Here is a 26,596-nt window from a genome sequence, read left to right on the forward strand (position 1 = left end):
ACAGTTCGGGGGCTGCTCTGAGCCTCAGGGTCTTCCTCCTCTGACCCATACAGGCTTAGTGAACTAAACAAAAACATGCAGGACAAGCAGCCAGGAGTCTACCTGGCAGATATTAGGCCCTCAGTAAACATTGCTTTCTACTCTACCCCCTTTTTCCATTTGACAGAATTAAATAAGTTGTCCAGTCTGTGAATCATGTCTATTTGCATAATTAAGAGAGAAATATTTTAATGCAATCAGAGTGACATGAAACAAACTCTCCTAGTCTAGCCCTAATTTGCTTAAACATACTTGAACTAGTGAAAAAACAAGTTGTTAGTTTACTTGAAAACACCATCATAGAATAGACACAATTTTAAGATTAATTTCAGTGTTCTTGGTCATCTGTCAATGACGTTGGTGTAATACTGATGCATCGAGTTGGCATGAAAGAGAACTAAGATCCAAAAGAACCTGCCTTCTTCCTGATAATCGGGCGATAATTGAATGTGAGGGTTTAGGCTTGTGTAGGGAAATACGATTAAGTGTTGTCTTATGTTCATGAGCACCAGCTCACACCAGTAACATTGACTTAGTTCTAGAGCACGGAAAAACTGTGTCATAGCATGGGGAACTTAATAGAGATATGATCTGCTTCTCCCATAGATGTCGATGAGTGCGCAGAAAACATCAACCTCTGTGAAAATGGGCAGTGCCTCAACGTCCCGGGTGCATATCGTTGCGAGTGTGAGATGGGCTTCACTCCAGCCTCTGACAGCAGGTCCTGCCAAGGTGGGTCCCTGCGACTCCAGCTCATTTCCAAGCTGGATAAGCTACAGCACATGAAACCACAAAAAGGGCTGGAACAGGCTCCACCTGGAAGCAGAATACACAGCACATGCTGCACATATAAAAGTCATTCGTTTAAGCATGGATTATTTTGCCGAATGAATAATGATGAAGGTGGCTTTCATCTCTTATGAAGTTTTCCTGGCCAAGAGCCAACAGTTGGAACTTTGGCTCATTCCTTTTTTTTTCTTCTTTTTAACCATTTCTTTTTTTCTTTTCTTTTTTTTTATTACTAAATGAATGACATGTGGAAAAACTATTCAGCTTTTTAAAAACAGGAGATACTATCTGCCCCAATTGCTGCTGTGTAAGGTGTTTATCACAACCTCAGTAGCTCGTGTTGAGCATCTACCTGCATGTTTGTCTGCTGTCTGCCTGGGACTGGAAGTCCTACCCAGAGACACGTCAAGGCCTGCACCTTTTGCCTAAGAGCAATGTGTCCTTCCCCTAAGTGGTGACATCATTCCCCTTTCCTAGAAATGGGACTTGTGACTAGTGTGATAGCTCTCCAAGAAAAAGAATTTGGATTTTCTCTTAAATTAGAGACTCAGTTCATTTTTTGGTAGTTTGGGCCATTACTGTGTCCTTTTGAAGTACATGAAAATATACATGAAGAAAGGAAAAAGATTAAAAATGATGAACCAGAAGGCTTTAACAAAATTAGTGATTCATAGAAAACTTTAAAAAACTTAACTCAGCCCAAGTGGTGGGCAAAGATTATAAAATGAAACCAGATGATAGGCTCTCCCTATGCTAGTATCTAATCAAATGAATAGAATAGCAAATACCAGCATATACACACACACACAATTCACCAGTGTCAAGCAGTCAAATTATACAATCCAGAATGGTGTAGAGTGGAGCCTATCTCCATTTCCCTTCCTGAAGTAATGCTGAGGACAGAAGGTGTGCCTAAAAGGTCATGGAATTTTCCATACATACCCACCAATTTTTTTAGAGAATCAGACCAAGAGAATGAATAGTAAAAGCCTGGGGAAACTAGAAACTGAAAGCACTCATACTTCTACATTGACCTGTCAGAGCAGAATCGAAGGCATTTTATACAAAACCACTGTCGAGTGAGCTTCCTTTTTATTTTCCCCAGTCCTGGTTTCTTGTATGCATCAAAGCTAATTAGTAGAAAAAGTGAGCCAATGTGGATATGGGACTACATGATTTATTACTCATTTCAACTTGACAAGATTTGGTGGGAAAAGGAATAAGCCAGCAGTAGCCAGATACTTTTGCCAACAGAAAATTTCAAAAAATTAATTCTTTGTACATCATAATTTCCCCTTCATTATCCTATTCCATTATCTGTAGCCTGGGCCCTTCCAGAACGTCTCAGACCTTCCCTAAGGTGAGGCTAGATACTTTGTGTGTATTGTCCTTCCTTCATGGGTTGGTTTTTCATATTATATCATTGGCAGGGAGGGAAGTGCCTCCTGCCAGGGCAACATGAGTGGCGTAAAACTAGTTCATCCTCAGTGAGACCCCACTCTGTTTACCTAAATGCTACATTTTGAGATCTCAAAAACAATTCCATGGTTCTACCTATTTCTCCTTGATGTTGTTGTCTTACTTCTGCCTATAAGATCTCTCTCATCTGGACAGTTTCTCCTGTATCTACTAATTTAATTTTTTGAGACTTCCCCATCTGATTATAAATACATGTCCCTTTGAATGGACCATCTGCTCAACATTTTCCACTCAGCATCTACTCACCACAAATTCTCAATCTCTGTAGAGTCCAGAAACTTGCTGCAGTTGGCCATTTCCCAATATTCTCCACCAAAATAGGAGAATACAAAACCTGGAAGAAGCTCCTCAGGGACAGGCTAGGACTCCATCAATGGCATGAACATGGATACAGACAATTTGGTATCAAGTGTGAAGAGAAAAGAGAGACCAGGTTCATGAGCAGAAGAGCACATGGTGCCCAGGGCTCCCATTTTCATCCCCACTCCTTCCCCGCCTTAGGCTAACAGAACAGTAGCTTTAATGATATCCATATAAAGCCCAGATAAAGAAGGAGGGGATGTCAAGACACTCTATTTAAGCTGTATCAGAGTATATAAAAACTCATAAAAGAGCTGACCAATAGTGTGAATGCAAGTTAAAAGTAAACAACACAACTCTGCAGGCATTCTGTGGAACCCCAGTGAAAGAACACACAAAAAGAACCAACCCAGAGTAGAAGAAAACCACTCAAGGAGTGAAAACAAAGTTCCCACAGGTACTTTGGGCCATAGGTGATCCTACAGTGAACATAAATATGATTGAACAAGTTCAAGGAGATGATAAAAACAGGAAAAGACAAGGGGAGATGGCAGGGTTATGGGAGACAAACACAGCAAAGGTGGAGATCTGTTCAATAGAAACAGCAGAGAACAGAAAAGATACAGGTTAAAATGTGATGACCAATATAGAGAATGGATGAGAAAAATACAGGAAAACCTAGGAACAAGAAAGGGAGGAAGAATGTAACACAAGAAAGGAGGAAAGATGAAGAAATAAACGGAAGTATAATAGATGTCTCTGAGGTAGAGCCTCAGATAAAGGAATAGAAAACAGTATTGAATAGCCAAACATTTTTCCCAAAATGGAAGAAAGTGCTGAATGTTAGGGGAGAAAGGTGAATCATAAGGCAGAGCCTTTGCCTTATCATTTTTGTTGAATTAAGTCATAAAGAAGGCTTCTTCAGGCTCTACTTTGAAAAGGAAAGTCACAAACAAAACCAAAACATTCAGTATCAAAAGATGCGAGAACAATGCCCATAAAACTCTGAGAACACATGTGAGGATATTATGCCTCAGCAGTTAGTCAGGTATGAAAACAATAGGCACATCCTCATACTGTGAAATAATGCACTGAGACAACACCTGTGGGCCCTCCCTTTTTGGGGGAAAAATATCTTACAGCCGTGCATGCAGCAAAACAACTGAGAGAAAAATCTAAGAGTTGCAGTAAAAGCCTTATTGATTCCATTAAGAATCAATACTAAATATTTCAGAGATTATGGTAAATGCCATAAACATTTAAAAAGTAAAAATTACAGAACAAAAATGAGTTGGAAGCATAGATGTGAATGCTAATTTTCTTGTTATTATTCTTATTATTTCTTATTATTAATGGCACATAATCCATTAATACTGTCTAGAATTTATATTTGAATTTAACATAAAGGGAAAAGAACATCAGTTTTTAATGTTTTTCATCAATTCCTAACATTAGAAAGTATTTTAGAAACTGTGGAGGTAAATAAATATTGATCTTCTGCATAGAAATTGTTTCAGCTTCACTCTGAATATGAATAGAACAGTATTTGGAATGATGCTCTTGAATAGTAATTGCTTCTGGGTGAATAGATTTCTGAGCGATTTTCTGCTTTTGCTACCTTGCTTTCTGTACTGTTTTCTTCGTTTTCTATTTGCTGTCAATACTCTTCTGTATTGTTTGAGTTTCTGAGTATGCATCATTTCTTGTATACTGAATATGCAAGACAGTATTCTAAAATGCCTTTACTTGTGTAAATATAAGTATATGCGAGTATTAAATTAGTTAAACGGAAGTTATTTCTAATAAACTTCATTTAAAAGTAAAATACACACAAAGAGGGCTGATGATAATACAGTTCCATTTTTACTTCTAGATTAACACCATTCAATTACAAACTAATGAGTCTTATTTATTCATTAGTATAAAGAAAAAATAAGGGATGCCTGGGGGGCTCAGCAGTTGAGCGCCTGCCTTCTGCCCAGGGCATGATCCTGGAATCCCAGGATTGAGTCCCACATTGGGCTTCCTGCGAGGAGCCTGCTTCTCCCTCTGCCTATGTCTCTGTCTCTCTCTCTCTCATTCTCTCTCTCTGTGTTTCTCATGAATAAATAAATAAAATCTTTTTTAATAATGTGTTTATAGCCTCAACACAGAAAAAAGACACATTGATACATCAATTGATCGTTTAAACAAAGTTTGACCACATTTGAAATCTAATATAGTTTAAACTCATTATTTCATAAGTATCATGAATGACCAACAGACCTTTTTAAAGTTAAGACCTAACTGTCTCTAAACAGTACGTTAGCATGACTGGTCTAGTCTGGCCTAAGATGACATGCTTGCTCTGCATTCTCAGAGTTTGAGGTCATTTGTGTACAGAAATGTCCATCTTTTTCCTGTGGGTAGAAATACAGACTATTTCTACAGCTGGACACACACACATATGCCTTCATTTTCATATAAATGAGCAGGGGTAACTTCTATACTGACTGAGTTAAAGCTTCATGGAAGTTTCACAAACTGAATTTATGACTTCAATTCAGTGGAGACATTTTAGTGAAATTTGTGAGAATGTAGAGCAGTGGTTAATCTTTCTTATTACATATTATTAGAAAAAATTATTTCCCTATTTAAAACTAAGTATATGATAACAGATTGCAGAATTAAAAGTTTTTAAAAAGTTAAATAGTTTTAATGATATCCTTAATATTTAAGATGTGTTATATACTTTGTATGTTGTGGATGTTTATAAAACATGTTTGTACTAAGTTATTAGAGCCTTGGAATTTGTTTTTATGTTCAATTTTTTATAACCTCATTCCATTGACATGTTCATAGTTAGTTTTTTATTTTTATGCCTTAAGCCAATTCTGTTGTGTGGGGTATTTTTTAAGTGTTATAACCCAAGACAGTTAAAATGTTCAGTAAAATAAAAAATATCTTTTAGACCTTTGTCCCATAGATGAACATTTGTTGTTTGCCATTTATGTGGTCTACCTAGTCAAAGAAAAAGAAAAATTTTTACTGCATAAAAACATCTGGGGAGATAGAAAAATATATTAATGTTGCATAAATTAAATGAAAATGTCTTTGTACATAAGAGATTACTATTTTTTTATCTTCAGATATTGATGAATGCTCCTTCCAGAATATTTGTGTGTTTGGAACTTGTAATAATTTGCCTGGAATGTTTCACTGTATCTGTGATGATGGTTATGAATTGGACAGAACTGGAGGGAACTGCACAGGTATGGCCAGTAAAGGGTTTGGTTGTGTTCTTATTAGTTGAGGTGAATATTTTGTGTTAAGTATAAACATTCCTCAAATTTCTGCTCAGCCCTCTGCTTAGCCTGCTGAATACCTTGTGTTTTTTTTTTAATTACATTCTGACATACTTACTTTTAACTATAGAATTGATACATTTATATATATATAACTTAATATTAAATATCTAACATGAAGGTAGGAAACTTTCTTTGCATAATGTATGCAAAATATATATATCATTTTTGTTAAGCAGATGTTAACATTTTTTCAGAATCCCAATATTTAATTATTATTCAATAAAGATATTCAGTGATACTTTCCTGAAAAACCATATGGTTGGTCTGTGGAACTTGTAGGAATATGCAAGAATTTGATCTCTATTTCACTAGGCTGAGGCCTTCCCAAAAATCTTTAATAATTCGCAAAGATTCCACCAAATTCTTTGAAACAGCAACATGCAGAGAGTAAGTAAGATGTTAATGTGGGCATTTTTAATGCTCTTCCTAGATATTGATGAGTGTGCAGATCCCATAAACTGTGTGAATGGCCTCTGTGTCAACACTCCTGGTCGCTACGAGTGTAACTGCCCCCCCGATTTCCAGCTGAACCCCACTGGTGTGGGTTGTGTTGGTAAGTAAAAGCAATATGAAACAAATAGAACTATATAGAGTTAAATATTCAAACTTTTGTGGTAATGCACTGTGATGAGTATCTGCTATAATTAGTTTGAAAACAAAATAGTCCTTTCCCTTAACAAACTCCAGATTGCCAATATATGTGGTTACTTTTGTCATGTTTATCTTCCAAGACAGGAGTCAGAAAAGGAGCAACAGCCTAGATCACAAAGTGGCTCTCAACCCTAGCTGCCCAGTAAAATCCCATTTGGAACCATAAAAATACGCTGATATCTACTTCATGCCCAGAAATTGAGTCCTTCGTGCCTCAGTATTGCTTAAAAACTTGGTTGGAGCAAAGGCTATGAACAGGCAACTGATAAGAGGGAGTACTGCAAAAGTGAACAAACATAATAAGCAAATGCCCAGAATCATTAGTAAAATAAGAAAAAATCAGAACAATTGTACAACTATCACTTTATACCTAACAGACTGGTAAAACTTTGGACACCTGGATAATGTAAAATGTTGCTAGGAACATGGACCTCAAGGAGCTCTCTGTCTTCTGGTAGAAGTGGAGATGAAGGTAGCATTGCAGAGAATATTTTTTGGACAACAGTACCCAGATTAACTGTCAGCATACCATCAACTTAGATTTTGAGTTTCTTTTTAGAGCAGTTCTGTTTGTGTGGATTGACATTTCATGGCCTTATTGTTCCTTAAGAGTTCTTCCAAGGAACAGAGATTCATTCTATCTCACAAATACCATAATGGTCCATTAGACCCTCTTCTAAGATACATTATGAGATGTTAGTGATCTTATTTTACCATTGTCTTAAAATGTTTTGTCATTTTATTATTCTTGTCATCATTACTCATCAGTTAGGTCCAGTAATGCTACAAAAAAAAGGTGAAAATCATGAAGTGGAAAATCATGCTATCACCTAGAAGGATAGACACAATAGTGAAAAAAAAAAGGTCACCATTTTGTAATCGTCTATTCTTAGTTTGTTGCCCAGGGGATGGCATCATCTTCCAAGAAGGTATAAAAGAACACTGGAGTGCTATATTTGTAGTCATCTATAAGCATATATCGAACACTATTGAGAGTTCAGAAGTTTTCAACTTTCTGGGCATATGGCCAAGAGAAGAAAATTGAGTGTGAAAAACATTTCCCAGTTGTCAGGTGGATCAGGAGATGAATGCAACATAGAGTCCAGTCTAGATTCTAAAGGTGGTGAAATTGATCATATAAGGAAAATGCCAGGCTGCACGTCTTCAGAGACTGATATTCTAGATGAGATTTTTCAAATTCAAGAATCAATGAGTGAGTGAATAATAGACTTCTGTAGACAGAGGAAATACGGTATTCTCATCTCTTACTCAGTATGAAGAATCTCAGCATGCAGTATTTGACAAGCACCTGAATTGTCCATCCCAGGTCTCTGTGGTCTTTTGTACCTCAATTTTAATTGATTTGGCTCTTAAGTGGACTATTAATGAAGGAAGATACTTAGACAAAGGTTATTGAAAGAAATATGGGATGTAGAAATAAAATCATTGGGCTTATTATCCTAATGTATTGATAAATCTAAAATTGAAAATGTCTTTTTTTTGTGGAGCAAAGAAAACAGTTGTCCTCTCCTCAACAAAATGAGCTGTCACAGTTTTCAAAAGTGTCTTCAGGTGTTGTTTTAATGCTGCAAGAAAAAGAAAAGTAATGATTAGATAGAAGCTATTAGAGATGTATTATGTGGAATTAGTTTTTACAAAATGGATATGTTTCAGGTTCATGAATGGCAGCTGATGGGCAGTTAATAGCATTCATAAGACCATCTCAGGCATATATCTCTCCGAAACCAAGAAAACCTAGACTAAAACTTTGAGTTAAAGATGATTAAATTCTTATTAGAATTTCTAGTAAAGTTGTTTCACTATGCCTTTTTTTTTTCCTGTAAATTCTTTTCAAGATTACTTATAAAAAATTGAAAAGTTCCACTGGATGCAGATAGTAAATAACAGTGACTGTAGTTCCTGATACTGAGGGCTAATAATATGGAAACTCTGTGAAAGAGCAGTTTCTTTCCTGGCTCTTGACAGCAAAGAAAGGAACTCACAGGCCTGTACAGAGATGTGAGTCAAGACATTCACTGCCACATTACTTGTGGTAGCAGGGACTTAGAAGCCATTTCTGGAGTGTAGATAGATTTTAAAAGAGTGACAATTGGGCACCATAGAGTTGACAGGTTGAATATAATAAAAATGGAATGAAATCTAGGACAAAATACTCTTTATGTAAATTTAAAATGTGCTCATGGAAACAAGACTCATTTTGCAAGAACACAGACAGAAAGATATTATTAAACACATCCAGGTGTTTGGGTGGGGGCTGAGGATAAGAGAGAGAATGGGAGGAACAGTAGGAGGAAGGATGAATGAATTCAAACCTAGTAAGAGCAGAACCATGACTTAGCTCATCTCTCTGTACCTGAAATTTAGCAGGGAAAAAAATGAAATAAAAATAAAAATAATAAAAAGCTGTATAAGTGATTCTCATGTGCATCCAGGGATGAAAACTATGTTTTAGATTGTAGTAAGGACTTGGGATTTTACTCTGATTGAGCCAGTGGAAGTACTTCTGAAGGATTACTGTGGGTATGGTGGGGAAAGTAGATTCTCATCAGGTCAAGGACTGAAGTCAAGAGTTGAGTTAGGAAACTGTTGCAGTGGTCCAGGAGAGAGGTGGTGGTGGCTCGGTTCAGTTGCGGTGATGGATGCCATGGTGAGTAGTCACATTCCAGATATATTTTAAAGGTAGAAGTGACTGGCTTTATCACAGGATAGAATAAGGGATGACAATAAGGAGTCAAAGACTGACTCCAAGGCTTAGGGACTGAGCAACTCAAAAAAGTGGAGCTGTGTTTATTGAAAACGCCAAAGACCAAGAGAGGAATAGAGTAGGTTTTGTATGTGGAGGGGGGAGTACCAAGAGTTTGATTTTAGGTGTGTGAACTTTAAAATAACTATTGGTTATCTAAGCAGAGAAGTCAAATAGGCAACTGGCAGAATAGTCTAGGGTTCTGGGGAGAGATGAACGGCGGGACTGTAAATTTGAGAGTTCTCAGTAAAAACACAGTAAAGTCATGGAACTAATGATCTAGCTGGTAAGTACAGTTAGAAGACAAAGACTGAGATTCTTTGACATCTTAAGTAGCTTCTATAAAGTTGTTACTGACTGCCTTGCCCAAAACTCTGAAAGTTCTTGCTGCGAACTGAAATGAAACCAGATAATGGGGAAGAGAGGAAGGAGATAGGGTTATCCATATTTCTTTGATACATAGCTTTAAGTTGACTTATCTGGGATTTTATTTCCATTACCAATAAACTCATGATACAGAGTGATTATAGCAAAAATGTCTTGCATTCCTATTAGTGAAGCCCACATGAGCAGTTTCTCACGGTCCTGTTCAGCCTGTGATGTGCACAGATTTCTAAACATAGGATAGTCTATCCTAATCTAACTGCTACAACACAGTCTTGAAAAGGCTTTAAAGCAAGAGATTGTTTTGTGGTGGAGATTAAGATATGTTTCGTGTTAATGTGTGGAATTGGAATTTCATCAGTTGCGTGGGCCCCTTGCTAAAAAAGGAATCTTTACTAAAGCCTGGACAGTTTTAAGCTCCTGTGTCGCTCCGCAGACAACCGGGTAGGCAACTGCTACCTGAAGTTCGGACCTCGAGGGGACGGGAGTCTGTCCTGCAACACGGAGATCGGGGTGGGTGTCAGCCGCTCCTCCTGCTGCTGCTCCTTGGGGAAGGCCTGGGGGAACCCCTGCGAGACATGCCCGCCTGTCAACAGCAGTGAGTATGGCACCCAAGAAGAGCAAAGGAACAGGGTGGCCACTGAACACCAGTTGTCCTTTTATTCTTGTGCTGGGAGTATGGGCAATGGCAAGGGATGAAAGCATGACTTTGCTTTCAGTGATGATGCTGGAACCAGCTGAGACTGCGTTATAGAAAAGGAATTGGAAATAGTTTTCTCTTCATTGTTTTTTGGTGTTATGATAAAAAGAAAAAAATATTTTAACTGCAATCCCACATGAATAGTGATGCTGTCTGTCCTCCTTGGGATCACAAGTAAAGACCATTCCTGGTTCTTCTTGGAGAGTGCTGTAGTTCAGGTTCATAGCTGTGTCATACTCCTCAAATCAGTAGTATTATGTTGCTGAAATGTGTGTTTCTGATATGAACACAGATAAAACCTTTGAATTGTTGAGTCAGTTTTTATTTACTAGCCAAAAAAGTTGTGATATAAATTGTCTGCAATGATGCTTTTGCTTTAATCAAACACAGATGGTTTTTGTTTTTCTACTGTGTGCATAATGTGTGAAGTAGTGATCCTCCTTCGAGTAAAATGTAATATACTTTTGAAAGTATTTGAAAGGGTACTAAAGCATGCAGCTTACCCCTCTTGGGATATGTTTTGAGCCTTGCAACTGCAAAATGCTTCTTCATTGTCTCAGTGCCTTGAACACAGGTGTCAGATCTCTTCTCTTCCCTTGTTTTATAGCTGAGTATTACACTCTGTGTCCCGGAGGTGAGGGCTTCAGACCCAACCCCATCACAATCATCTTAGAAGGTGAGTGCTCCTCTAATTGTCACCCAGATTTAAACAAAGTAAAGAGTTTACTTTAGAGAAAAGTTAGTGTGGAGCAATCTAAACAAGATTATTTTACAGAATTATAGCTGGACAGTCAGTGACCAGGATGCTAAATAAGCACTTATAAGTCAGAAAGATATGACCCATGGCAATGATCGGACATCTGATTGCTCTGCAGAGAAACTCTCTGTACTGTCATCCCCAGCTTCCTTTAACTACCACTCTTCTCAGATTTTAGCAAATCTGTATGACAAAGCTGAAAAATAAATCCACGGTCAGAAAAAACCTACCATCTAAGCACGTTTCTACCAGATACATGGAAGTCTTCGGGTCTTACTGTATCACACATTAGAGAACTCTAACAGCAACCCTTGTCTTTAATGGTGGTACCTGTCGTGGGTGAGCTGTCTCTCTTTCCACAGATATTGATGAATGCCAGGAGTTACCAGGTCTCTGCCAGGGTGGAAACTGCATCAACACTTTCGGAAGCTTCCAGTGCGAATGCCCACAAGGCTACTACCTCAGCGAGGAAACTCGCATCTGTGAAGGCAAGCTGCATGGACACCTTCAAGTTATTAGCATTCTTTAGAACAAAATTCCCATCAGACCTGGAGAAGATTCTTTCCAAGGATCTGTTAGCCTGGGTCATAGCTTTGATATTGTCGTATCCCCGCTGCTCAGCTGTACGATAGATAAATTAATTTACAGCTTACACACTAGAACTTACTATGACTTTTCTCTGAGTGCATGGGATGATTATAAATGGGCAAAGCTGGATTACTGTGAAAACATCACTTTCAAATAAGTTATTAGTTTAAATGTGGAGAAGAGTTCTATTTACATACAGAAAATAGGTAAATTTGAATGCAACTATTAAGTTACTAATTTTCAGTAATTTTTAAATGATAGAAGGCATAGTATGAAGACGTTTAAAGATGATGCCGATGCCTTTCTTGCTTCCATTCCCTCACTTGTCACATGGCACAGCAGTCATCCTTTTAGGGGCCTGTCTCCCTGCTAGACTGGGAGCTTCATTCGTGACACAAGCCCCACATCTTAGTCATCTTTGTAGCTGGTGAGTTGCAACTTACAGAAGAATCTTGGTGTTTATTTATGGAATGAATGAAGAAGTGTTTCTAAAAATGAACATTAAACATGTTAATGGAATTATTTCCATTATAACTTTTCCTTCAGAACACATTAGATAAATGCTTCTAAAAGAAATATTATTTAATAAGGAGAATAACCAGCAGCTGCACTCCTTCTAGCATCCCTGAATGGGAATTGATTTGAAGGGAGCTGTCAAGAGAAAGGCTTTCCTCAGACCAATAAATACAGGGAACAAATTGATGGTTGCCAGGGGGAGGGGCTGAGGGGATGGGCAGAGTGGCTTAAAGGGAGAGAGGGGACACAGGCTTCCAGTTATGAAATGAATAGGTCACAGAATAAAAGGCGCAGCATAAGGAATACGGTTGCTGATACTGTAATAGCGATTAATGGGATAGATGATAGCTACACTTATGGTTTGCACAGCATTATGTATAAACTTGTCCAATCACTACATTGTATAGCTGAAACTAATGTGACATTGTGTGTCAACTATTCTCAAGTTAACAAAAAAGATAAAGGCTTTCCTAACTGCATTCAGTTCATAGTTGGCACTAAACTTTAGTTTAAATGACAGAAGCAGACAGCAAGCATTAAATGACTTCCATTTGAAGAATGTGAAATTTTAATTAAAAAGAATACAGGTGACTTTCATATTCTTTTTGCCACTTTAGAAAAATTTCTTTTGATCATGTGTATTTTTGAATGTTGCCTTTTTTTCCGAACAACACCTTTGTGTTATGTAAATGACACAAAGGTGTCATTTTCTGTAGAACTGCTTTTAATTCTGATTTTTTTAAAAAAAATACGGATTTGGGGTATCAGCCACATGTTTTGTTTAGTAGTTTAAGTAACATAAATTCATGGAAAAATGACTCAGTGACTTAATGGGTATCCTTGCCTGTTGTAGATATTGATGAGTGTTTCGCACACCCTGGTGTATGTGGGCCCGGGACCTGCTACAACACACTGGGAAATTACACCTGCATTTGCCCACCTGAGTACATGCAGGTCAACGGCGGCCACAACTGCATGGGTAGGTGGAGGCCTCAGAGAGTGATGAGGTCACACACTCGGGCACTCCTGTCTTAGAATGATTGTTCACAAAATTGGAAACTGAATATCTGTGAGTGATGAAGTATTTCAAAGTCTTATAAAGTTCTGGCTCTGTATCCTTTTTGAACTTTGAATATATAGTTCCATGTTCAGAAGCTTGAGTCTGAGACACAGAATGTCATCAAACATTACACTTACCTATTCCTAAACAAGTTTTGACTTCCATTCATGTCAAGGGAACATTATTTTACAAACGAGAACGTTTAAAATTTAATATGTATTACTTTTAAAATTAAATAAATGCCTCTGAGTAGAGAGACAAATACCTATTAATTTTGATTCCCAAGAAAATTATAAATGGAAATCCCTTATCTGAAAATGGGAGAAGACAGAGATTTGTGTTCAATTTGAATTACTTTTAAGATAATGCCAAATGGCCAAGACACATTTCAGAGTTACTAATCCAGAAAGTCTGGTGTCTCCACGGTGTGTGGATTTCATTATTAGCAGCTTTCTGCTCTGACTGGTTCACTTGCTTTCCTGCTACGTAGACATGAGAAAAAGCTTTTGCTACCGAAGCTATAATGGAACCACTTGTGAGAACGAACTGCCTTTTAATGTGACAAAGAGGATGTGCTGCTGTACATACAACGTAGGCAAAGCTTGGAACAAACCCTGTGAGCCATGCCCCACCCCAGGAACAGGTAAGCATGCAGCCCATGCTTCTGCTGAAGGCCGAGCTGGTGGCACACACCTGTAGGTGACAGAGTAAAAGCAAATGTGTGCCAACACGACACATGTTCAGAGAATATCTAAGGGTGCCCTATGACTCTGTTCCGCAAGTGGGCCTTTTCAGGATTCAGATACTAATTTTCTGGGTTATATTTTGAGGAGTCTGGATCCTGAACACAGGCCCCCTGCCTGCTAAAGAGTCAATGTTTATAGCACTCGTCCATTTAAATTCGTTATTTCATACAGTGCTTGTTATTTATTCATCAAGCAAGTTTTCGTTGAGCAAGTATCATGTGTCATTATGCTCGATGTGGAAGGTATAATATTTTGGTTTAAAACCTGTGGTAATTTCAAGTCCGTCAAGTTCAGTAAGTACTGTCTTAGTTTCAGTCTCAAAAAATATGCAAGAAATGGATTTGATGAGCAGACTTTACATTAGAAGCAACCAATTGCTAATGTATTTTTTATACATCCTTTTCCCCGAACCTGTATGAAATCTTGAAGCAGAAAATAAAACTGATCTCCACCAGGTAAAATTTTCTCACAAGCACAGATTCTTTTAAAAGAAAAACTAAAAGATAATAAGCTATAAGAACAAAAAAAAATCTTAAAATTGTTGCATTTTCAGGTTCATTTATGAGGTAGAAAGTTACTTTCACTGATTATAGATACTAAACATTGCACCAATCAGACAAATGAGAAACAATGTTTATGTATTTGTTGCCAGATATTGCTTAGGATATACATATTCAAATGTGATAAATAATTAATATGGTGATGAAATGAAAGTAAGGAGAAACAATGAAAAGTGACCTATGGAGCCTTTTCCTCAGTGGCTCCAATTCAGTGGGCAAATGGATTTTCTTATCTAGCCATAGTTATTCTCTGAAAAAAACAAATGGAAATGTTTTTACGGTTCTCTAATTTAAAAACTCCCATCAGATAGAAGTTGACGATCGCTGGACTATGGAATTAAATAACATTTTTAGTGTTGTTTTTTGTTTTTTATTTATTTATTTATGTACTTACTTACTTACTTTAAAGAGGGAGAGAGAGAGAGCACATGAGCAGGGGAGGGACAGAGAGAGAGGGAGAAGCAGACTCTGTACTGAACAGGGAGCCCAGTGTGGGGCTTGTGATCCCATGACCCTAAGATGACCTGAGCCAAAATCAAGAGTTGGTCACTTAACTGACTGAACCGCCCAGGTGCCCCTAAATATCATTTTTCGTAAGAGGCAGTAAAGGGCTTAGGTGTAAGAGGACTGTATCTATATTGAAGTTCCGCCACTTACTGTCTGACCTTACGTAGATGGTTTCTCCTTTCTGAAACTGATCCCTCATATATAGAATAGAGATAATAAATTAAAGTGACAGTAACTAATTCAAATGGTTATGGTAGATGAGAGGATACATATAAGTAACAATTTCTGCACTGCCAGGGTATTAGAAACCATTGAATTGAGCATCTGTTGTGTGCCTCTCTATATGTTGTGGATGCTCAGTGAATTTTGGTGGATGAAGTATGCAGAGTCCCTGATAGCACATCACACATGTGGTCTGCAGCATGTGTTTTACCTAACACTGTTTTCAGCAGCTTTACTCACATGAGTCACCATGGGCATCAGAAGCAGTCAGTTTCTTAAAAATGAGAATGAGAATTCTCTTAAATTTATATTAGTTTGGTGAATTGTGTGTAGGAGTCACTGTTAATAGTTTCTATTTCATACTGTGATGCCTCAAATTTCACACGCCAACAAAATAGACATTTATGTTTAAAAAGATGAGACAAAATTCATGTCTCATTCATTATTCATTGTCCATTTCACACTATGACAACTGTTTTCGAATGCCTGTGCCTTTGTGTGATCTATAATCCCTTTATAAATTTCTAATCTTACCTGATTTTTCAATGTACATAAACTGGATCATTGTTAAAGATCTGCATATCCAAAGGACAAAAGAATTCAAATGCTTACTGTAGATATTTTGAATCTTGTAATGATTTACTTCTAATATAAAAGCATTGAAAAGTTCATGATGATAATAATGATAAAGAATGCCTAGAATCCACTTCTGGCAGAAGCTGGTACTGTTATCAAATAAATATAACTGAAATTAAAACGCCTGGTTGTGAGTAATACAAAATATATTTGTCAGTGCAAGTAATACTATGCAAAATGTTATTTGGAAGGAGTTTGAGAATTTTAAGAGCATATTTGCATTGTTTATATTTTTAAGCTGACTTTAAAACCATATGTGGAAATATCCCTGGATTCACCTTTGACATCCACACTGGAAAAGCTGTTGGTAAGTTTTTCCAGATTAGGTTTATTTTAATATATATAGATAGCACTGTGTAAAAGTCTCTTTGGTGTTTTTAAAGTGCCATAAAATACAATAATCTGGATTCTGAACTAGTACAGTTTAGACAAGAAAGAACTAATACGTTTATAGACTCTACCCAAGTTTTAGTAAGGGTCTTATTCCATCAGCATAGTTTGGTGATTGGGTTATGATAGCTGTAAGGCTGTCTCAAAATTTCATTACATATCAAGCTAAAACCTTAGTTTTCCTTCTCATGAATATTATATTACATGACTCTAGATAATTCACCTTCCTGTACCCTCTATGCTCTTTTCATAACGATATACTTACATTTTTGGTGTATTTTTGCAGCAGTATCCCTTTCTACTGATCTACCTAGGAAGTTGGAAGATTATTGATTATACAAATCATTTTCTTCTGAACATACTTTCTATTGTTCATTCTACTTTCTCCCTCAAAGATTAAGTTATCAACATAATTTTCAGTCTCTACTATCAGTGCAAGCACAAAAATTAAGAAAACTTAGCTTTCTTCATTAGATGAGTAGCAACAGTTAAGGGAGCCTGAAAGGAAGCTTGATTCCCCAGGAAGTTTATTTGCTACATTGACACTAAAATCACTTGGTATATTTGATCAGCTACAATAACTGTTCAAAGGAAAGTAGTCTTATCACCTATATGGTTTTATAAACCAAAAAAATCATTTTTAGCGATGTCGAATTTATTTTTGTGATGCTGAGTGTATGTTCTCACTTCAGCATACACGTAGCATTATCAAGGTTTTTATGGTAAATATGTTAAGCAGAACTGCGTGTATTTTTTACCGAATCTCTTCGATTTTAGACATTGATGAATGTAAAGAGATCCCAGGCATTTGTGCAAACGGTGTGTGCATCAACCAGATTGGCAGTTTCCGCTGTGAATGCCCTACAGGATTCAGTTACAACGACCTGCTCCTGGTCTGCGAAGGTAATTGTCATGATGCATGACCTCCAGCCAAACCAGTTTGGTGGACACAAATGGGTTTTAGATACTCTTCTGATTTGTACCATGTCTTCTATGGCATCGAGGAGTGGGTCACCACCCTGGTGACGCTATGGTTAATACTAATGCCGTAAGCAAATTCTTACCATGGACTCGTTGTTCTTTCAGACATTGACGAGTGCAGCAATGGTGACAATCTGTGCCAGCGGCATGCAGACTGCCTCAACAGCCCAGGCAGTTACCGCTGCGAATGTGCAGCGGGCTTCAAGTTGTCCCCCAACGGAGCCTGCGTAGGTGAGAGAGGCTGCACGGCCTTCTTCCCCTTCCTCCTCCACTAAGAAGTCTTCTGTGCTTTCCTATTAAAACATATTTTCAGAGAGAACTTTTTAAAGACTTTCTAAGTAAACCTTTTCATTTCTACCGAATCTGTTCCACCATATATTTTAGATTAATTTGTGAGGAAAAAAGAAATCTCTTCAATGGGATTTTCCTAGGATTAGACCTAAAATAAAATAGTATCTTTGAGATACCCATCAGCATAGAAAAATGAGCTTTTTTTTTTTTTTTTTTTTTAGGTCTTGGGTATTTTCAAGCCTCACTTCTTTTGATTTGGCCATTGTTATGGTTCATTTTCAGCCTGCCTTTAATAATTAATAGCAGGTTATAGAAACAGGCCTGTGAAAAAATGAAGAAATCTTAATAAAAATCAGTTATGTGTAACATGTGTTCTATTTTTTGTTTTAGATCGCAACGAATGTTTAGAAATTCCTAATGTTTGCAGTCATGGCCTGTGTGTTGATTTGCAAGGAAGTTACCAGTGCATCTGCCACAATGGCTTTAAGGCTTCCCAGGACCAGACTATGTGCATGGGTAAGCGGGGGGACCTGAGTCCCAGGACTGCAATGAACTGAGACTCCAAGAGAGCTCATGGGTTGGCCACTTGTCGTGTGACTTCTTCCATGTCTCTGTCAGAAACAGTCTCCCAAAAAGTTAGCTAGGTTAAACTCTTCATGTCTTCATTCAATGTAAGATTTGCGAGCAGGGACACATTGTAGTATGTTCTTTGGTTCACTGTTCACAGACAGCCTTTTTGCTCAGATGCCTTTCACACACTTACCGTGCACTCTGGGACACTCAGGGTTATATGGAAGTCACCACGGTAACCAGATGCCCTTTCTCCTTCTCTGTTCCCACTCAAGGAAACCTTTCCAGCTGCAAGAACTCAAGGGCATAGTAGTAGTAAGAGGAACAGTATTGAAACAAATATAGAGATACACGCATACATATATTCATACATTTTTTCCCTGAATCATTGACTACATGAGACTTAACCTACTGCTTTTGTGTCTTAACTCTTAAAAATATGTTCAGAAGCAAATGTGGCAAAACTCTTCAAAATGTCCCAGTAGCTTGTGTAATGGTTAGCTGAGCAGTAGTGGTGTTCAGTAAGTACTTGCTGAGCTGACATGGGAAGAGATTTCAAAGGCAGATGGGCTTGCCACCTGGGAGCCCAACCTTGCAACTCAGCATAACTCCTTCAGTCTGATGTCAACAACAGGTTCTATCTTGGCTGAAGGAGTTCTCCATGCATTGCCATGCATTGCACTTGAAAGAGAAAAACTAAATTTAAAACTTAGCTATTTATAATTAATAATACATCCTCAGTTTAAAAAAAGCTGAAGTTGTGCATCTACTATTTTGGTGTTAAAGGTACTATGTATATGAATAATAAAGTCAGATTTCAGTACTACAGAACTAGTTTCCTTTATGACCCATCCATACAATAAGGACCACCTGGAGAACGTCTTTGTTCATCTACTGTCTCCTAAGAGTTCCCCCATGGACTTCAGCTATGGTGGTGGGAAAAACTCTCTAGGGGATGCTTGTATGAAGGACAAATGATCTAGCCCTATATACATGAACCTTCTGAGAATGCTTGCTCATATATACTTCTCCTGGCTGTACTCTGTGTGAGAAAGAACATGATTTGCTTTAGAGAGAGAGAGAGGAGTATTTGATTCTGAAATTCATATGGAGAAAACATGCCCTCGATCCTAAGAATTCATTCGTGATAAAAGTGAGTGAGACTCCTTGATAATCTCTCTCTTAAACACAGCTCTCCTCCTTTTTTGCATAGAAGTAGAGTTTCAACAGCTAGAATTCATTGTCTAAGGAATCTGTTCTCTTATATTAGGATGACCCTTCTAAACATTTTTTAATTCCATTTTTTGAAGGCTAATAATACTGAGTTCTAATAGACTTCTTCGATTTAGATTCTATTAGTCCATAAAATTTAGGAAACAAATATTTCCTTTGCTGTACTGATCAAATTAAGGTATGTAAATTTCTGAGGGAATGGTGTTCATAATGCTTTAATAGAACAAATTGTTTAGTGTTTCAAAAGATGGATTTCCTTACAAGTTCAAACCCATTCCTTAAAACATCTGCACTTAAGGTAATACTTGCTTAGCTCAGTTTTGAGTATTATATGAGCCTGTAAGTCACTCAGCAGCACTTTATCTTATAGTTTTAGAGTTTTTTTTTTTATCTCATACTCATTTTCCTGAAATAAATATGAGGTCCTCTGCATTGAATGAGGAAAATCCCAAGTGAGTCAGTAGATTTTTTAAAAAATGTAAATGTTTAACAGGCTGTGTTTTTCTAGTTAAAAACTGAATTCGTTGGAGCCAATGTTTCTTTGTAGATGTTGATGAGTGTGAGCGGCATCCATGTGGAAATGGAACCTGTAAAAACACAGTTGGATCCTATAACTGTCTCTGCTACCCAGGGTTTGAACTCACTCATAATAATGATTGCCTCGGTAAGTACTCAGTCCTTTGTTGATACTATTTCGTGTCCACACATTAAACTGAAATAAGGAATAAAACCAAAGAGTAAATCAAATGTTTTTATCATTAAAATTGTAAATATGCGCTGAAAGGTATGTAATAACAGTAACTAATTTCTAGCTAACTACAGCCGTAGTACTGGCTTAAATAATCACACGACCATCTGCTGTGTTGAGTACTTCTGTCAATCAACCAGTGGATGAGGGGAAAAGGCCATGCAGATGATAATAAATCTACTGGGATTGCTCTACGGGTTGGGTTGGTTTTTATTCCTTAAATGGAATCAAAGATAGACCTGTCATTGTTTCAGTGCTATTCCAGGTATTCCAAAGAATGCATTCTTGACTGACAGAGTCTCCAACTTAAAAACATGTTGCATTTTGAAACTTCATTTTCTATCAGCCTTTGAAACCAGGATGTATTTTCGCACAGAAACGGTGGATTGGGGGGCTGGGTCTCCAAGTTGGCCCTCAGATACCTGTTTGACTTCCATTCTGAACAACTATAAGTTTTCTGGGGAAAATATCTCCTATGCATGGTGCAGAATTTTATAGTTTGCTCCTAAACAACAATGATTAAAACAGAATTAATAGTGAGTAGGGGAGGTTCCATAAGTCTGTGGAGCACATGGCAAGAGAAGGGACAAATAGGTGCTGACCACATGTCTTGTTGGCCATACACGGGGTCCTGTGAGGAATGTGACAGTGACTCTGGCTTTCTACCATTATGGGATCCGCACAGCACAGACCCACCTCTGACCTCCTGATTTACACCAGTACACGCTCCTCTCATTTTGTTTTGTTTTGTTTTATATTTATTTACTTACTTACTTATTTATTTGAGAGAGCACACACACGAATTAGGGGAGGGGCATTTCAAGCAGATTCCGTAATGAGCAGGGAACCACATGATGAGGGGTTCAATCCCAGGACCCTGAGATGATGACCTGAACAGAAGTTAGGAGTCAGATGCTGAAACAACTGAGCCACCCTGGTGCCCCCGTTGTGGTGGTGGTGGTTGTTTTTCCCCCCAGGTACTGCCACTGTGAAAAAATTTAGAGCTAACTGGACATTTTTTTTCAACTACCACCCTCTTGTCTAATTTCTCAGACTCTTTATACAACCAGGGAGAATTAAAGACACTGATAAGGCATTTATCAAAACACAGCCTTCAAAAACCTATAGTAATTGGGGCACCTGGGTTGCTCAGTGGTTGAGCATCTGCCTTCCACTCAGTCTGTGATCCCCGGGTCCTGGGATTGAGTCCTGCATCAAGCTCCCCACAGGGAGTCTGCTTCTTCCTCTGCCTATGTCTCTGCCTCTTTCTCTGTGTCCCTCATGAATAAATAAATGAAATGTTTTTTAAAAACCTACAATAATTAATAATTAGTCCAATACAGTCAGCCCTAAGTCTCACTAAAACCTAAGATTTTTTTCTTTCAAATTCTATATTTTGTCAGCAAAATATATGTTAGGAGTTCTAGAATATTTTTAACATAATTTATTTTTTTCAGTATTTAATATGCTCCATTATTTATCCTTTGAATATAGTCAGCTTCTCTCCAAGTAAAGTCATCTGCAAACTAGGCCATCAGGTTAAGTCTATACTTTCTGGTCTCCAAGAAAAGAAATATTTTTCATTCGAGAAGAATGGAAAGCTTCATAAACCTTCAGTTTTTATCTGGCTATAAATTTGAGTTATATTAATATGAAAACTTGTGGTTGAAATATAGTAGGGATCTCTGTGACCTTATTAGTCATGCAGTCCTTACACCAGGAGCTGTTTATTCTGTGTGTCGATGAGGAATTATAATGAAGCATGTTTGTAAATGCGTGCCAATGAATTTGTTTTTACAACGCAATGTGTAACACAATACATTGTGTAAGAGCTGTCTCTGAAAAGCTCATTCCCATTTGCTTACAGATATAGATGAGTGCAGCTCCTTTTTTGGTCAGGTGTGCAGAAATGGACGGTGTTTCAATGAAATTGGCTCCTTCAAGTGTTTATGTAATGAAGGTTATGAACTTACTCCAGATGGCAAGAACTGTATAGGTAAGTATCTACATAGTGAACAGTCTTTGTGTTGTTTTGTTAAGCAATGATGTGACTCCCCACCACCCCACACACACACTTGGAAGCTCTTTCTCATTTCATTTGATGATCTGAGTACTTGACCAAAATAAGATGCCATGGGAAATATGAGGATAAGGAATATGCCAAAAATTGGAAATGACTTGTCCGAAATGTTTTTATTGGGTGAGAGCTTGGGGCTATCCATGTCACCGTAAAAGGAGACAAAGGAAACAAATCAGGACAATCAGCCTCTTGCCACATGACTAGTACCCAAGATGTCAAAAGAGTATCTCAGGGCATATTTGTCCATCGTGACCTGACAGAGAGACAAAGTTGAATTCATGTTAATGTCATTTGGCAACAATTACCTCATAGTTAAATCCTTTTTTCTCTCGTTTCTCTTGAAAGATACCAATGAGTGTGTCGCTCTTCCTGGTTCTTGTTCTCCTGGTACCTGTCAGAACTTAGAGGGGTCCTTCAGATGCATCTGTCCCCCAGGGTATGAAGTGAAAAGCGAGAACTGCATCGGTAAGGGTAACAGTTGTTATAAGTTCCACAAGCTGTGGGGTCTAAGCCATGGTCCAGACCCAATAGAAGTATACTAAATCCAACCCCTGCAGGCATGCTGACCCAAGGAAGTAAACATACAGCTGCCTACTGAACCATCAGAATCGATTTGAAGGTGGAGTGGTGGGAACAAAGAATTTATGGATGTGTGTGGGGTTTTCATTAACAGAAATGTTATCCCTAGTCAAAGAATTTTCAGTGCACTCTAATCTTTTTTCCAAATGTCAACAGAGATTTTCTACTGAATTTCAGGAGAGTACAAAAATTGTAATCTTTGGCAACCAATTTTAAAACAGCTATTAAAGGTGTCTAGAGTCCCAGAAATGTGGAGCAGAAAATCTTGACCATACTGTTGAGACATTTTTTTCCTTGGGAAGGCCTCATGTCAAAACAGAAAATATTAATCCATTTGTCATAACAGATGTTTTTCTGCTGAAACTCCTCCAGCATACAAGAATGTGGTAACCACATCAAAAGTGGATCCCAGAATTGCCTGGTGAACATGATGAAGGCCGACCTTTTTACAGTTACTTAATTTCACTTTTATACAAATTATTTTTTACAGTCTTGCTGAAATTCAGAAGCACTATCTTGGTGTCGTTCTTCTAACATGAAATGATTGCTGAGGGGTTTTTTTGCCTTTGAGTTATCCAATTAAAAAAAAAATCTCTGTAGCTCTACTGTTCACTTTCCAGGGACTCAGATAGACAGAACTGAAGGAGACAGTTTACTTCATCAAAGTTAATTATTTTCAGACCATGTGATTTCATATAACAGATACCCCAAGTCATTCCAGCTTGGTCTTTATATCTTTTCCCTTTCTTGATCTATAAAACTGCCCAATGTTTTTAATACTTAAAAAATGTTACATACTAGATACATCTTACTAACAACTTTCTTGAAAAGTAAAAGGTTCTTTCTTTCATTTTCTTTCTTTGGTACTTAATCTCAGTTCTTCTCTATCCCTATAGGCCATCCCTTTATGGAACAATGAAAGTACTAGTTTGTCAGCCAGGAGAAGGGAAAAGAAAAAGTTATACTTTTCTGTGTCAGAAAGGCTCAGCTTCCTTTTCTCTTAGTGAAAACAAAATCTGTGATTCAGCAACATTTTATTAAACTGCATAAGAGTTTATTTCCTTCCCCATCCCCATCATGAGCCACACTCCTATTTCGCATCTCCGGAGGAAAAAAAATATATATTTTTACTTGACTTCTGTAAGTCTATTTCCTTCAGACTAGAATCTTTTCTACCAACTTTACCCAGATGAAAAGATTCCTAACACAACTGTACACACACTTACACAAACCTGCAAACATATGTATCACACATGTACGCACATACACAAATTAATTACACCTTTCACTGTAGGTTACAGCAAATGACTGGTACCTTTTAGATGCTACGAATACAAAAAGATACAGTTCTTGCCTCTGTGTAACCTCCTACATAAAAGAAAAGATGTATTTTGTAAGTAAACCTATCTTGTAAAGATAGCCTTGCAACGCACTGTGACCAACGCCAAGCTAGAGGCACATCCGGGCTGTGGGAGCACAGGGTGGGGCTGTGATGATGGTGATAGATAACAAGTCAGGGAAGCTCACCACAAAGGACTGGTGACATCTGGGGTGGCTCCTAAATGTTAGACAGGAATTTATTAATCAGAGAAAAGAAAGAACAGAGGAAGCCACTGGGACACTGAGGCAACTGGAGTATGGTTAGAGGCTCTGAGTGACCTGGCTTCGGAGATTGAACTCAGACCTGCAGGTAGTGTGGACCACTACAGGTTGGTTGGTTGATTTTTAAGAAACAGCATGGTGTGACTCACTCACTAAAATTCTGCAAATATAAATGGAGAATGTAGGATGTGCCTGACACCGTACTAGACTGGGCTGTGCAGCAGTGACCTGGACAGATGTGTCATGTCTTCACAGAGCTTATACTGTAATGTGGCTGGAACTGTGTAACGTTGACTCACTTAGGTAAAATAACTCACTGAATAAGCACTTCCAATGAACAAAAGGGGGGGCGCAAATATCGCTGGTAAGGAATCCTTATCTCAAGGAGCCTTTCTGGGTTGAGGTGGGAATGATGAAATTCTCAACCCATGTCTAAGTCTCCCTGGTTCCATAGGCACAAGTTTTCAAGTGCATGTGTGTTTTAGAAAGACCGCCTGCTGGCAGCACGCACGGATGTGAGAAGGAAGCAGCAGTACCCTAGGAGGTTTATGGTAATCCACAGAGGAGGTGGAAGTGACAGGTCACAGGCTGCCTGCATTTGGAGTCGGGGAGGAATGAAGTTGACTCAGGGATCCTAGGCTAACATCAGATGAGGAGCCCAGCTGAGGCTCTGACACCTGTAGGATATTGAACTGATCACATGTGACAGACAGGTGGACATACACACCACCCTAGGGATCAGCTGCAGGGAGCTGGAGTTCTCCTTGGGTGTCTGGGCTGCATGGTTGATTGAAACTGGATGGAATCTTTGACTTTTGAAGCAATAATAGTTTACTTTTAAAGGTTAAGTTACATATACACAATATATGCTCCCTTGTTTCATATTAAGTGATCAATGGATAGCAGATTGTTGTAGTATGGACACGTTTATTATCAAAGACTGAACAGTGAATTGATTTGCTTAAATTAATACATTCTCCTGCTCTTGTCCAGATATAAATGAATGTGATGAAGATCCCAACATCTGTCTCTTTGGTTCTTGCACCAATACTCCTGGGGGCTTCCAGTGCATCTGTCCCCCTGGATTCGTACTGTCTGATAATGGCCGGAGATGCTTTGGTAAGCATTGCAGTGACTTCTCTGTCATAATTTGCCCTTAGGAACTTGACAGCTGGACAGTGAATACTATCCTGCTAGTGTTTGTTACTACAAAGTACATGAATATGGCAAATACATTATGTTAAAAATACAGGTCTCAAAACTGTATGTGCTGGACACTTTTACAGTACTTGGAATTTTTGGCTTTGTTTCCACATTTTCTTAATGTCACACTAAAAAATGACTATTTGTATTTATTTGCTTCTTATTATTGCTTCACTGTTCCATTTTTAGTTGGTATAGATTTTTTTGTACACTGGTACATGAGTTGCTGTTAATGTGAATAGACTTACTGAAAGTTACATAAATGTTTTTGTTAGGCTATAACATGGCAATAGAAGAAGAGATACAGAAATCATCCTCATAGTGAACATAATTTCTCAGGTTTCTTAGGAATATTATAAAAACATTTTAAACATTTTAATTACATAAAATTTTGGACAGGTCAGTTTAAGTTGGCATGTGAAATCAGCAGTGGAGGGGCACCTGAGTGTCTCAGTGGTTGAGTGTCTGCCTTTAGCTCAGGTCGTGTCCTGGGGTCCTGGGATCAAGTCTCATATCGGGCTCCCCGCATGGAGCCTACTTCTCCCTTTGTGTCTGTGTGTCTCTCATGAATAAATAAATAAAACATTTTTTTTAAAAAAATGAAGTAGTCTATCTTTTTAAATGACCAGTAAGGAGGCCTGTGATGCTTGCTTTCTTAACTAGATACCCGCCAGAGTTTCTGCTTCACAAACTTTGAAAACGGCAAGTGTTCTGTCCCTAAAGCTTTCAATACCACCAAGGCCAAGTGCTGCTGCAGTAAAATGCCAGGAGAGGGCTGGGGGGACCCCTGTGAGCTGTGCCCCAAAGATGATGAAGGTAAGAGCAACCCCATAAAATACCACTTTGTGCAGCTTGGGGCCTGATTGTCAGTCAC

At 38.1% G+C, this 26,596-nt stretch overlaps 1 protein-coding gene across 1 annotated transcript in view; it reads left to right on the forward strand.

Moving 5' to 3' along the window:
* FBN2 (fibrillin 2) overlaps positions 1-26,596 on the forward strand; it is a 239,567-nt gene that overhangs the window by 184,065 nt on the left and 28,906 nt on the right. The window contains exons 34-50 of the mRNA XM_055302348.1: positions 646-771; positions 5,736-5,858; positions 6,385-6,507; positions 10,190-10,351; positions 11,061-11,129; positions 11,573-11,698; positions 13,168-13,293; positions 13,865-14,017; positions 16,284-16,352; positions 17,213-17,338; positions 17,522-17,647; positions 18,098-18,223; positions 20,058-20,174; positions 22,126-22,254; positions 22,684-22,803; positions 25,513-25,638; positions 26,386-26,538. Coding sequence (XP_055158323.1) covers positions 646-771; positions 5,736-5,858; positions 6,385-6,507; positions 10,190-10,351; positions 11,061-11,129; positions 11,573-11,698; positions 13,168-13,293; positions 13,865-14,017; positions 16,284-16,352; positions 17,213-17,338; positions 17,522-17,647; positions 18,098-18,223; positions 20,058-20,174; positions 22,126-22,254; positions 22,684-22,803; positions 25,513-25,638; positions 26,386-26,538 — 2,100 coding nt within the window. The remainder of the gene's footprint in view (positions 1-645; positions 772-5,735; positions 5,859-6,384; positions 6,508-10,189; positions 10,352-11,060; positions 11,130-11,572; positions 11,699-13,167; positions 13,294-13,864; positions 14,018-16,283; positions 16,353-17,212; positions 17,339-17,521; positions 17,648-18,097; positions 18,224-20,057; positions 20,175-22,125; positions 22,255-22,683; positions 22,804-25,512; positions 25,639-26,385; positions 26,539-26,596) is intronic.

This window comes from Nyctereutes procyonoides, unplaced genomic scaffold, assembly GCF_905146905.1.
Source record: "Nyctereutes procyonoides isolate TBG_1078 unplaced genomic scaffold, NYPRO_anot_genome, whole genome shotgun sequence".
NCBI lineage: Eukaryota > Metazoa > Chordata > Mammalia > Carnivora > Canidae > Nyctereutes > Nyctereutes procyonoides.